Source organism: Phascolarctos cinereus, unplaced genomic scaffold (genome assembly GCF_003287225.1).
Source record: "Phascolarctos cinereus isolate Bilbo 61053 unplaced genomic scaffold, phaCin_HiC Scaffold_9;HRSCAF=440, whole genome shotgun sequence".
NCBI lineage: Eukaryota > Metazoa > Chordata > Mammalia > Diprotodontia > Phascolarctidae > Phascolarctos > Phascolarctos cinereus.
Window position 1 is genome coordinate 110,568,927 of NW_027556402.1, and position 12,380 is coordinate 110,581,306.

The 12,380-nt window shown below is 36.0% G+C and overlaps 1 protein-coding gene across 1 annotated transcript in view; it reads left to right on the plus strand.

The window, feature by feature from the left end:
- The window catches only part of TTC29 (tetratricopeptide repeat domain 29), a 249,646-nt gene that overhangs the window by 44,978 nt on the left and 192,288 nt on the right, over nt 1-12,380 (plus strand). The window contains 2 exon segments of the mRNA XM_020993977.2: nt 3,185-3,408; nt 9,188-9,373. Of these exon segments, the coding sequence (XP_020849636.1) occupies nt 3,185-3,408; nt 9,188-9,373 (410 nt within the window).

Genomic DNA, 12,380 nt, shown 5'->3' on the forward strand with positions numbered 1-12,380 from the left:
GCAGATTCAGTAGAAGTTAAGTTTTTTGACAGCCTAGTCTGTTTATGTTCTTTTTGTTTTTTTTAAATAATGCATTATTATTAAATGAGTTATTAAAATGTATTATTATTATTAAAATAATGCATTGAAGATACAATGAGGAAGGGAATAAGCCTTTATATAATATCTACTCGATGCTAGACACTGTGCTAAGTGCCTAAATGTTTTACAAATATTATCTCATATGATTTACTTTGGAGCCATTTATACTTAAAAATAATTTCTATATTGAATATATCTATAACAACTTATTAGTTATCCTGGCCTCCCTTTTGTATTCTATTTGCCTATTCCTTTTTATGTATTTGGGTATAGTCAGTCTGCCAATAAGTATCTATCAAGTACCTACTACGTACCAGGCAACACACGTGTTAAGTGCTGGGCATGCAAAAAAAGGCAAAGACAAATCCTGCCCTAAAGAAGCTTACAATCTAATGGGGGAGGGGGAGACAACAAGCAAATAGATATGTACAAACAAGCAATGTCAAGAATGAGTAAGAAATAATTAACATAGAGATGGTACTAGAATTAAGAGCAATTGGGAAAAACTTCTTGTAGAAGGTGAGATTTTAGTATAATCCTTTTTTGTATTGTAGGAATGGGTCCTGTTTTTTTCCTTTACTTCAAATAAGTAATTTCTTTATATTCCTCTTTTTAATTTTATTTTTATTTATGATGCACATAGTTTTATCAGTCATTTTCCAACTGTTGACCATTTAGTTTTTTTCCCATACATTTATATTTACAAATAATGCTATTATGCATTTTTAACAAATTAGGATATATCCTTAATAATGAGATTAACGGGTAAAAGAAAATGACTACTGTTTGTGACTCTTACATATCACTACCTTCCTTTCCAAAAAGTTTCTATCAGTTGCAATTCTGCCGGCAACACATGCTTTTAAAATCTAATTTGTTGGAACTACCAGTATTGAGTTTTGTAACATTTATGTATTTGCTGATTTGCTGGTTATAAAGTCATCTGTGTTTATTTATTGCTACTTTGATAATTACAGTGGAACCCTATTGTAACAAGTGGGACATAAGAATAACAGCTGCCTCACATCTCACATTCTAATGTGTATGATGTGATTTTAGAATAGGTGTTTATAGTCTTCCAGGGTTTTTTTTTCCTATTGCTACTTTGTTTTTAATATCCAGAGTATAGGTTTGATATTGAGTTGAAGTAAAGGTAACTATGTTAATTTTGACACATTTAATAAAATATTTGTAAAGATGAATTATCTGATATCAAAGTATAATACACATTACGTAGTGATATGTTACTAATATGATATGTTAATTATACTATTATAATTAATTATATAATAATGATATATTACTAGCAGAATGCATACAATAATATATGACATGTTATAGTAATATGTAGCAATATGTCACTGTATCATAATATAGCAATTGTATAACATAGTATATTTCTATCATGTATTACTGTATATACATATACATATAATGATATATTATGGCATTATAATATGCACATAATACACTGTAATATAAAACTAAGAGCATACAATATTTATTACTGTATATTATTAGTAATGTCATTGTATATATTCTATTGTAATATATAACAATAATTAGTTATAATATAGTAACATTATATCAGTATATTAACTTCATTGCTTAAGCCTGGATTGTTCAAATGATTTCTGGTCTGATTTTTCTCTCATTTATTGTGCATAAAGTTCCCATGGATTAATTAAATTAAATTTTGGCTTTTGGAGCTCCACATTGCTTATCGCTAGTTGTGAATACCTATTTAGTTGAAAATTAATTATAAATGCTAGTAATTCTGTAAGTGATGAAGACCAAAAAAGTAAATGTAATTAGTAAAAGTATTTTGGGAATTGTCCGTAATGGAAGATACAGAAGAGTAACAACAAAGGCTAGTATTATGTCAGTTAATCTAAATATTCAGTTGCTTCTCAAAAATAATGACTTGAGGGAAATTGAAATCCAACTATATAATATTATCTTTTTAAAATTATATAATAAATGAATCCTTTTATGCATTGTGTATATAATTTTAGTGGAATAATTTTATACTAATTCATCACAATATCTTTCTGAATGTATAATTTGTTTTTCAAATTATTTCAATTATGAAACTGTCACATCATTACTTTAATCCCAAGTGAAAACAGGAAAAGGACCCTGGCAAAATAATATGCAGCAATAGTGTTTCTGTAATTCTCATATTTCTTACATTTAAAAACTGAAACTCCTCACAGCCAGTGGGGCTTTTTAACATATCTGACATGCATTGTTTGACTTAGCTCCAATGTGTAATTTTTCTTCTACTCACTTTTTGGAGGTAGTTCATCTAGTAGTTCATAAGAGGAGTCATTAAATTATGTAAATGTGTGTGTGTGTGTGTGTGTGTGTGTGTGTGTGTGTACCCTTTCAGCCAACATTTTCATAAACTGGGGACATGAATTATCATAAAGAAGAGAAAAAAGTTCTAAGTTCCATTCCATTTTTAAACTCATGATTCTAAGATAATATGATCTTCAAAAATATGCTCTTTTTGGAGCAAGAGGGGACAACCTGTGATTTGACTGCCAGAAGCAATTCTTATAGAAGCCCAATCATGGGTCCGGTCTGGATCAGGAGCCTTCCTCTGCCAATGCAAATTGGAAGATGCAGCAACTTACAGTCTTAGTAGCATACTGACAACATGAAGGACTTATTCAAGATCACATAGCTAGTGTGTGTCAGAACCCTGCTTTTCCTGACACGGAGACTGACCCTCTAACCACTGCACCATGTAATTGAAGAGCACTAAAAACCACCCAAATAACCAATGTTTTAGGAATACTTTGAAGCATTATGTTTCCCAATATACAGTAATTGGGGAGATTTGTATTAATCAAGTAGATCTTCTGACCTCAGAAATTACTGAGTTGCCTGAGCTACTGACACCTTACATGAAATGGTTTCCCTTAAACTACACGTGTGAGAGGCCAAGGTCTCCATATCTTTTGATCATTTCTAGTCTCTTCCCGCCTCCACCTCACAAAGTAGCACAATTCAACCTTTAATTACTTAAGGCTAACAATGTTGTGCAGAACTGCAGAATTAAAATGAGCCCTTGAATATCCTCGTTCTCATTCCCCAGCTACCGGAATTCATACAAGAAGAACATTTGTATAGACATGCTACAACATGGCCATCATAAATCCTTCTGTGAGCTCTTCGCCCTGATCAAGAAGTGGCATGCTTTGAGGGAAGCTGGAGGGATTCGGTCCATCTTCTGGATGCAGACGCCCCTAGAGGAGCTGCCTGAAAAACTGGACCAACTGTACTTCTTCCTGACCAAGGCTGAGGATGCTGAGCTCGCAGGTAGGGAGCCTAGAGCCTCTGCAGGAGTGGCTTCGAGCCAGTGCCTGAGGGGAAATTCTGAATTATTTCATAGAGGGATCAGAAACATTAAAGCAACTTGCAACCTCAGTCAACTGGCTTTATAGAGTTGGGGGAGGGAGGGAAGAAGGGAAGGATGGGGGGGGCAGAGAGGGAGAAGAAAGAAGGGAGAGAGGGAGGGAGAGGAGGGAAAGGAAGGGGGGAGAAGAGGGAGGAGAAGAGAACCAAGGAGAGAAGAGAGAAGAGAAGAGGAAAGGAGAGGAGAGGAGAGGGCACTCTCTATTACCAGGTGGTCAGTGTACCATCAGGGGTCCTGGTGACATTAGGAATGAGGGGAAACTTGAGGGTGCCTTGAGACTTCACTAGAACCTTTCAAAATATTAATGGTTTTGGCTAAACCTCAATTATGTGCTCAATCATCATTTTCCTTCACCTATAACCCAGCTTTTGATTTTGACCCAGTTGGGTTTATTTCCTGATGGAATTTCTTTTTGGTAGGCTGCTTTTATTTTTGCATCATAGATTTTCAAGGCAAAACTCCAGAGTCCTGTATATTGAAACCTGATAGTTACAAGTTATAAATAGTCAGCATAACCAGGAAAAGTTGTGATTCGCTTTCAGTAGAGGCCTTTTGTGAATCACAAATTTTGCAGTATAGGTTTTTTTTTCCCCTGACACTTTCACTGATTGTATATATTGTCTATATATGTATGTATGCATGTGGGTATATTAAATATATGTATATATATTATACACACACACACACATACACACACACACACATATACACACATACACACACAAGGCAGAACACGTGTTACAGTGACAGAAGAGCTAGCCTCAGAGTCAGGAAGGCCTGGGTTTAAGTCCTGCTTTCTGATAGCATACTGCCTGTGTGACCCTGGCAAAGTCACTAAATTTTTCAGTATGTTAAGCCACTCTCTAAGAACATAAATTGCAGAGCATATATTAATCTGCATTAGTAGGAGTTTCCTCACAGGAAAAGCTTTATACATATGAAATCAAAAGAGATGAGGAGGAGGAAGAAGAGGAGGAGGATTCCTCTGTCTGTGGAATGTATGAAACTCCTATCATAACTATTTTCTCTAAGACATAGAGAATAATATAAGACAAGAATATAGAGAATAATAACAAGACAAGAGAATAATATCATTGTGACCATCTATGTTATTATGGCTGTTTTCTGGCTTGTTAGGATTTTGCTTTAGGATTCCATAATTATATAATTGGAATAGCTAAATGGTGCAGTGAATAGAGTGCCAGGCCTGGAGACAGAAGGGCTCATCTCCCTGATTTCAAATCTGGCTTCAGACACTCACTAGATGTATGACCCCGGACAAGTCACTTGACCCCATTTGCCTCAGTTTCCTCATTTGTAAAATGAACTAGAGACTACTTTAGTATCTTTGCTAAGAAAGCCCCCAAATGGGGACACAAAGAGTTGGACAGAGCTGAAGCAACTGAACAATAACAACAATTATGTAATTAGAATATTCAATTCAAAAAAACATTTATTAAATGTCCATTCTGTTTAAGACCTTTGCTCATACCAATTCCATGAATTTGACACTCCTAAAATTTAATGTCCTCCAGGTATGTGTTATAAGCAGTGAATCAGTCAACATGTGTTTATTAAATACCCATTCTGTGCATTTTGTCAATCTGGAGAGAGAGGAGATGGAGAAAGAGTACAAGAGAAAGAGAATGGAAACCGAATGACAGAGAAACAGAGACAGAGAAAGATAGAAAATGAGACAAAAAAAAAAACGAGAAAGACTCAATAGATTTTAAGATAAATGGATTAATTGCAAATAATATGCTCTAGTCAGTGCCCACTACTCACTTGGGCTAAAGGAATGAAAGGTACTTATCTATCTTTATAAACTGAGATTACAAAATATCAGTAGCCCTCCTTGTCAGTCATTGCTGAAATGGGAAATTGCTTTGGGGGTGAAAGAGTGGGAGGAGATTATTTTCAAACTTTGAAGTGTCTATTTGAGATGAAAATTTATCTCCTCATGAAACTTCAACATTTTGCTTATATGTAACAGAATAATTACTTTGGTTTTCAAAATTTCCTTTGGAACCATGGAGACTTGGGTCAATTTAATAATGAAGATTGCAAGTCCCTTTAATATTCAAAAGCTGTCAGATTACTTTATCTTTGTTGAGAGATTAGCACTGTCTCATTCCACAAGGCTCTTAAATTACCTTGCAGCCAGGTTTAGGGCATCATTCTACATCTTTCTTTCAAAGAAAATCCAAGAGCTAGAGGGTATTAGCAGCGGAATGGCCCTTCTGATTGGGACCTAGTGAGAATCATATTTATGCCCTCAAGAATAAATATGAGCTTTTTTGAGTGCCCTTCCCTGACTCCCCCCAAAAATTCCAGTGAATCTTTAATGTAGAACTGTGTGCTGGAAACTTCCTTCTAACAAGCTATGGCAATGATCCGAAGTCTCCAGCAATGTCATCCAAGATCCAAATATGCTCTTACAATAGCTGTCATATATACAGTTGGGGGACACACAGAAGAATGGAATAAAATGACATTTTATTGTTATTCAGTCAGTCATGTCCGACTCTTTGTGAGACCCCATTTGGGGTTTTCTTGGCAAAGATGCTGGAGTGGTTTGACATCTCCTTTTCCAGATCATTTTATAGATGAGGAAACTGAGCCAAACAGGGTCACACAGCTAGTAAATGTCTGCGACCAAATTTGAACTCAGGTTTTATTGACTCCAGGCTTGATGCTCATCCACTGAACCACATAGCTCTGTTGCACTCCCTGTGTGACCTTAGGATTGTCACCCTCTCTGTGCCTCAGTTTTCTCATCTATAAAATGAGGCAGTAGACTAGATGGCCTCTGCGGTCCCTTCCAACTCTCTGTCAGTGATATCCTCTATACCCCCATCATGGTGACACAAGACTGTGTCACATGGTCACAATCCATAGGCTCAAACTCACCTTTAGAGATGCGAGCTCTGACACTCACCTTAAAGGACAAAATTGGGAATGATATTTCAGAGTCAGCAATACCTTCTATGGGGCAAGAAGGCACAGATTTTCCAAATGAGAAAAAAAAAAAGAAGTAATATATTTGAAAAAAAAAGAAAAACATCTTTTGGATTTAAGATAGAGAATGAGGCATAACATTTTTGGACATGACCAATGTGGGAATTTGTTTTGCTTGAATATGTATATTTTTTAGAAGAGCTTTATTTCTTTTCCAATGGGAGGCATTGGGGGAGAAGGAAAATAAATGCTTGTTAATTGAAAAAATCCAATTAAAAAAGCCATGTCGCTGATAGCTGGAAATGTTGAATATATTGTTTTCTTAGGTCAAGCTAACCATCCTTTTGTTTCCTCTTGCTTTTAGAAGCAAGTTTTTCCCCCAGGGTGGGGGAGTCGGGGTGGGGAAAGGGAGAGAATTTGAAGAGAAGACTTATGTGTTCCAATTTCCTTACTACTTTCTTCATAGGCATCATCTGCATGTCATGGTCGCTTTCTCTGAAGCACATAAATACTTTTCAGGCCTTGATCAGAAGAAAGGGAGCGGGGGGGGGCGAATGATAATATTTCAGGCTACTTTCTTCCCAAGGGACTGAAAGCGTTACTGGATGACAGTGTCCCATTCTATGCCTTACCCGGTGCTTGTATGTTAGCCCTATGGTTTTTAATAGGTCATTTTTCCTACCAGTTTTGTTTTAGCTTGTTGGATAAAATGTATTCCCCTAATGACTTAGCTCTTTTTTGAATCCTTTAATGTGTTTATTAGCCACTGGTATTAAGCATGGTATTCATCCTCTGTGTTGTCCACTGTAAAGTTATTTCATTTCCATCATTATTGACCTTTACAATTTGGGGGGAGTAAAGAGGTTTTTCTTAATTTCAATTAATAGTCATTTTCTCCCTCCCACCTTTGTCTCTCCCCAAATGAGAAAAAGAATAAGGGAAATGAAAAACCTTGTAACAAATATTCATAGTCAAGAAAAACAAAATCCTACAGTGGCCATGTCCAAAAATGTGTGTTTTGACCTGTATCATTAGTCCATCACCTCTGTCAGGAGATGGATGTATAGACAGCGTGTTTCATCATTCATTCTCTGGAATAATGATTGACCCTTGCATTGATCAGAGTTTTCAAGTCTTTCAAAGTCATTTGTGTCTATAATGTTGTTATTGTATCAGTCTTTGTCCTTGCTCTGCTCATTTTACTCTGCATCAGTTCATACAATTCTTGCTAGTTTTTTAAACCATATATTTTGTTATTTCTTATGGCATACGCCACAATTTAGTCAGCCACTCCCTAATAGATGAGCACCCCTCTGTTTCCCGTAAATATTTTTGTACACATGGTTCCTTTTCTTCTTTCTTAGATATCTTTAGGTATTACTGGGTCAAAGGGTATTCATAATTTACCAATTTGGAAGGCATAGTTCCAAATTGCTTTCCAGAATATCTGGTACCTTTAACATTTACTACTGAAAGAAATTCATTTACTATATAAAACCTGCTAAGTCATGTTATGGAAATTATAATTCATGATCTAAATTACTTTGTTTCCTGCTGTATCTAATAGGCACCAATGTAGCTGGTACAGGATTTGAACTCAGGAAGACCTGAGTTCAAATCCTGCTTCCAGCATTTACTAGCTGTGTGACCTTGGGCAAGTCACTTAACTTCTCTCTGCCTCAGTTTCCTCATCTATAAAATGAGAGTGATAAAATAAAACAAAATAACATATATAAAGCAATTTGCAGACCTTAAAATTTTACACAGGGTGTCCCAAAAGTCTTATTGGAGTTTTCAGCATTAGCTTAAAGACTACTGGGACACTTTATAAATACTAGATATTTTTCGTATGCCCAGAAATGTCTATTTATATTTGGGGGGATTGTAATTTAATTTGTATAATTAACTCCCAGTGTGAAAATTCCCTCTATAAATGCAGATCAGTATCCTGTGTATAACTTTTAGTTTTAGACAGTTAATTGCTCTGGGCATGTGTTTTATTATCGTTTCTTTTTTTTAACTTTTTTTTTTGGCTAGGCAGTGGGGTTAAGTGACTTGCCCAGGGTCACACAGTTAGTAAGTGTCAAGTGTCTGAGGCTGGATTTGAACTTGTGTCCTACTGACTCCAGGGGTGGTACTCTATACACTGCACCACCTAGCTGCCCCTTTATTATTGTTTCAATTGTGTCTTTGTGACCCCATTTGGGATTTTCTTGGCAAAGATACTGGAATGGTTTGCCATTTCCTTCTCCAGTTCATTTGATAGATGAGGAGACTGAGGCAAACAGGGTGAAGTGACTTGCCCACTATCCCACAGCTAGTAATTGTCCAAGGCCAGATTTGAACGCAGGAAGATGAGCCTTCCTGTCTCCAGGCCCGGGGCTCTATCCATGGCACCATCTAGTTGCTCTGGGCATAGAGAGGTTAAATGACTTGCCCAGAGTCACAGTGCTAGTTTGTATGAGAAGCAGGACTTGAGCCCAGGTCTTCTATATTCTGAGGCCAGCCTTCTACCTAATGCGCCGTGCTACCTCACATCGATTCATTCCTGTTTGGCAATTTTCAAAACCTTTTTTAAAAACAAGAACTAAAAGTCACTATTTAGGTTTGTCCTTTGAAGGGAGTATAAAATTAGCTGTTAAACATATTTTAACAAATTATTAAGTTGTTATTATATATTAATTATGGAGTTTATTTATTTGGTTTTTTTTTGTCCATTTTCAGCTCGCTACGAAGAAATGTACAATAACATATTTTCTTTGGCCTGTTACTTTAACAACCCGGATGACAAGTGGTTGAGGAATTACTTTTATGAACGATGCTTTAATATTGCTCAACTGATCAAGGCCGATGGTGGGAGAAAGGAAGCGGAAGCCTACTCCCATATGGGTCTTCTCTATGAGGAGAATGGTGAGTAAGATCTGGAGAGTCAGTATCCAGAGCCATCCCCAGACCCTGTTCCCTATGCTAGGGGGGCCATGCAGTAGCAAGGAGGAAGCTAGCAAAGGAGGAGGAGGTAATAATATCACTATTAATGAGGAAAGGCCATGGATGACAAAGCAGAACAATAGCATGAGTGAGGCCATAGGGGGCTCTCATTAAGGAAGGGGTGCTTCCTCCCTTCCTCATGGCTTCCAAAGGGTCTTGTCCGTCTCTCAGGATTCGCTTCCCATTGCAAGGTCCTGCCCTACCAGCTGTACCCCTTCCCCATCCTCCTAGGATTTGCCCAGCATAACTATACCCAATTAAGATGGACAGTCTTTTACATCTTCCTCCACAACTGAATTTGTCCTTCCGGGATTCCAATTTCACATCTTCTCTAAACTGATATGACTATAACTTTATAGAAATATAAATATTATATTTGTTATATATTATATAAAAATATTATAAATTATACCATATAATATAATATTATATATAACATATATTTTATATTATATATATTTTATATAATATATTATATTATAGAAATAAATATATAAAAAATATAATTATGTGTCTTCAAGAAATTAGTCACATGACTGAATTCACCCCTTGGATACCATTAGCCTTTAAAACTTCCACATCCAGTCATAACCACAAAGGTAGCTTGAATATGACTGTCTCTATTTCAATACACACTCTCTTTGTGCTGTATGTTGCCTTTTCTTTTTGGATGCAATTGGGGTTAAGTGACTTGCCCAAGGTCACACAGCTAATAAGTGTCAGAGGCCAGATTTGAACTCTGGTCCTCCTGACTCATGAGCCAGTGCTCTATCTACTGTGCCACCTAGATGCCCATGTATGTTGCCTTTTGAGCAAGTTCTTTTTTCCCTTCAAGGCTGCCCTCATTGATCTTTATAATCTGATTTCTCCACTACAAAAATGATAGGTTCGCGCTATCAGTAGGGATTTCACATAATTCTTTTTTAATTAGATTTTTTAAGAAGCATTTATTTTCTTTCCCCTCCAAGCTTCCCCCATCCAACTAGAAAACCAAACCAAACCCCAGTAATAAGCACCCATAGACAAGCAAAACAAATTCCTGCTTTGGCCAGGTTCCAAAAATGTGTCTATTCTGCATATTAGTCCATCTCCTGTCCCTCAAGAGGTGGAGATGGCATTCTTCATCATCAAAGCTTTGGAACTATGGCTGGTAATTGTATTGATTGTAGTTCTTTAGTCTTTCAAAGTTGTTTGTTTTTACAATGTTATTATTGTGTAAAATGTCCTCCTGGTTCTGCTCATTCCTCTGTGTATCAGTTCATAAAGGTCTTCCCATGTTTCTCTGAAACCCTCCTCTTCATTGTTTATTATGGCACAATAGTATTCCATGACCTTCATTTTACTATATTTTGTTCAGCATTTATACTTCAAATCTCACCCTTTTAATTTTTGTGAGATTTTAAAGATGAATATTCACTTAGAGTATAATAACAATTGACAATATACTTCAGAAATATTCCAGACTGGGAAATTATTAACTAAAACCTTCAGAAGACAAGATTTATTGGTCAGGGCAGAAGATATGACCTGGAGGAACTTTATGAGATGGTGCAAATTTAGACATGAGACACTGTTTATCAGTCACCAATTATGTATAGAGCACTATGCTAAGTATTGAAGAAGAAGAATCCAAAAATTGGATGTACCATGAACTCTACATCCAAGATGCTCATTGTAGCACTTGTGTAGGAATGGAAGGAAGGCAGTGCTTCAGAAGATCAGAGTAGCAATGGCATGGAGAATAGAACTGACCGTTACACTCAACTAGGTGTGAGACTCAGAAAAATAGTATGAATGATTTTACTCTTTTATTTAAAAACAAATGTCTTTCCAGGAGTCTTTAAGGTCAGAATTTGGACAAGTTATTTCCCCAGAATCAATGTTTATGTCAATTTTGCAATTTAATAAAAGTATAGGTTTTTTTAAATTTTCTAAAAGCATATACTTTTAAAGTTTTAAAACTCAGTTACAAATATTCCTTCCTCTAATGGGTTACTGGAAACATTACTGAATTTGGAGTCCAAAGACATGAGTTGAAATCTTACTTCAACACACTGTTTTGTGCGACCTTGGACAAGTAATTGAGCCCCTTCAACCTCAGTTTCTTTATTCCTAAAATGAAAAGATTGGATTAAGTGAGCTTTAAGGTTTCTCTCTGCTCTAAATTGTGTTATGCTATAATTACTAGATAAGAGATGTCTCCTTAGTGGACACACTCGGCTAATCACTGATGCTACCCACTTGTTATAATAGCAGGACTATAAGGGGGAAATTGGTGGCTTGCAGTCTCCTTGGTGTTTTTCCCTGTGTTTTTGTTTTAATGACATATTATAATATTGTAGCTAATTAAGTTACTTTGATGCTTAGTAAGTATTCTGTATAGTCATTTTACTTCAATATAATATAGCCTGTTTAAAGTGTTTTTAAAAAAAATAATCTTTGGTGTTGTTATTATCTATCAATCTATCTAGAGATGTATACTAATATAAGCAGCGCTGACAAATGTTTAACAAGAGCTCTCCAAAAACCAATGTACTCATGACACACTTTTACATTTAATATGCATTATTTACATTTTCTCCATCCCTTTCTTAAGTCTACACAATCAACAAATTAGTAATAATTCACACTCTGATTTTTATAGCATTTGCCCATTTCTGGAATATAAATACTCACACTGAAATTTCACCATCAGCTCTCATGAGCCAGTATGAGCTGCCTCCAGCATGCTTCTGCTTATAGATCTTTTCTAAAAAGAAAACCTCTTTGAAGTATGAAAGTTGGGTAAGTTACTTCACCTCATTGAGGTTGTTTCCTCATCTGCCAAATGAAGGACTTGAATTAGATGACCTCTGATAACCCTGATGACTCTTGCACTAGTTATCTTTTCAAAAGGAAGAGAATAATATACAGGGCAATGAGGACAGGG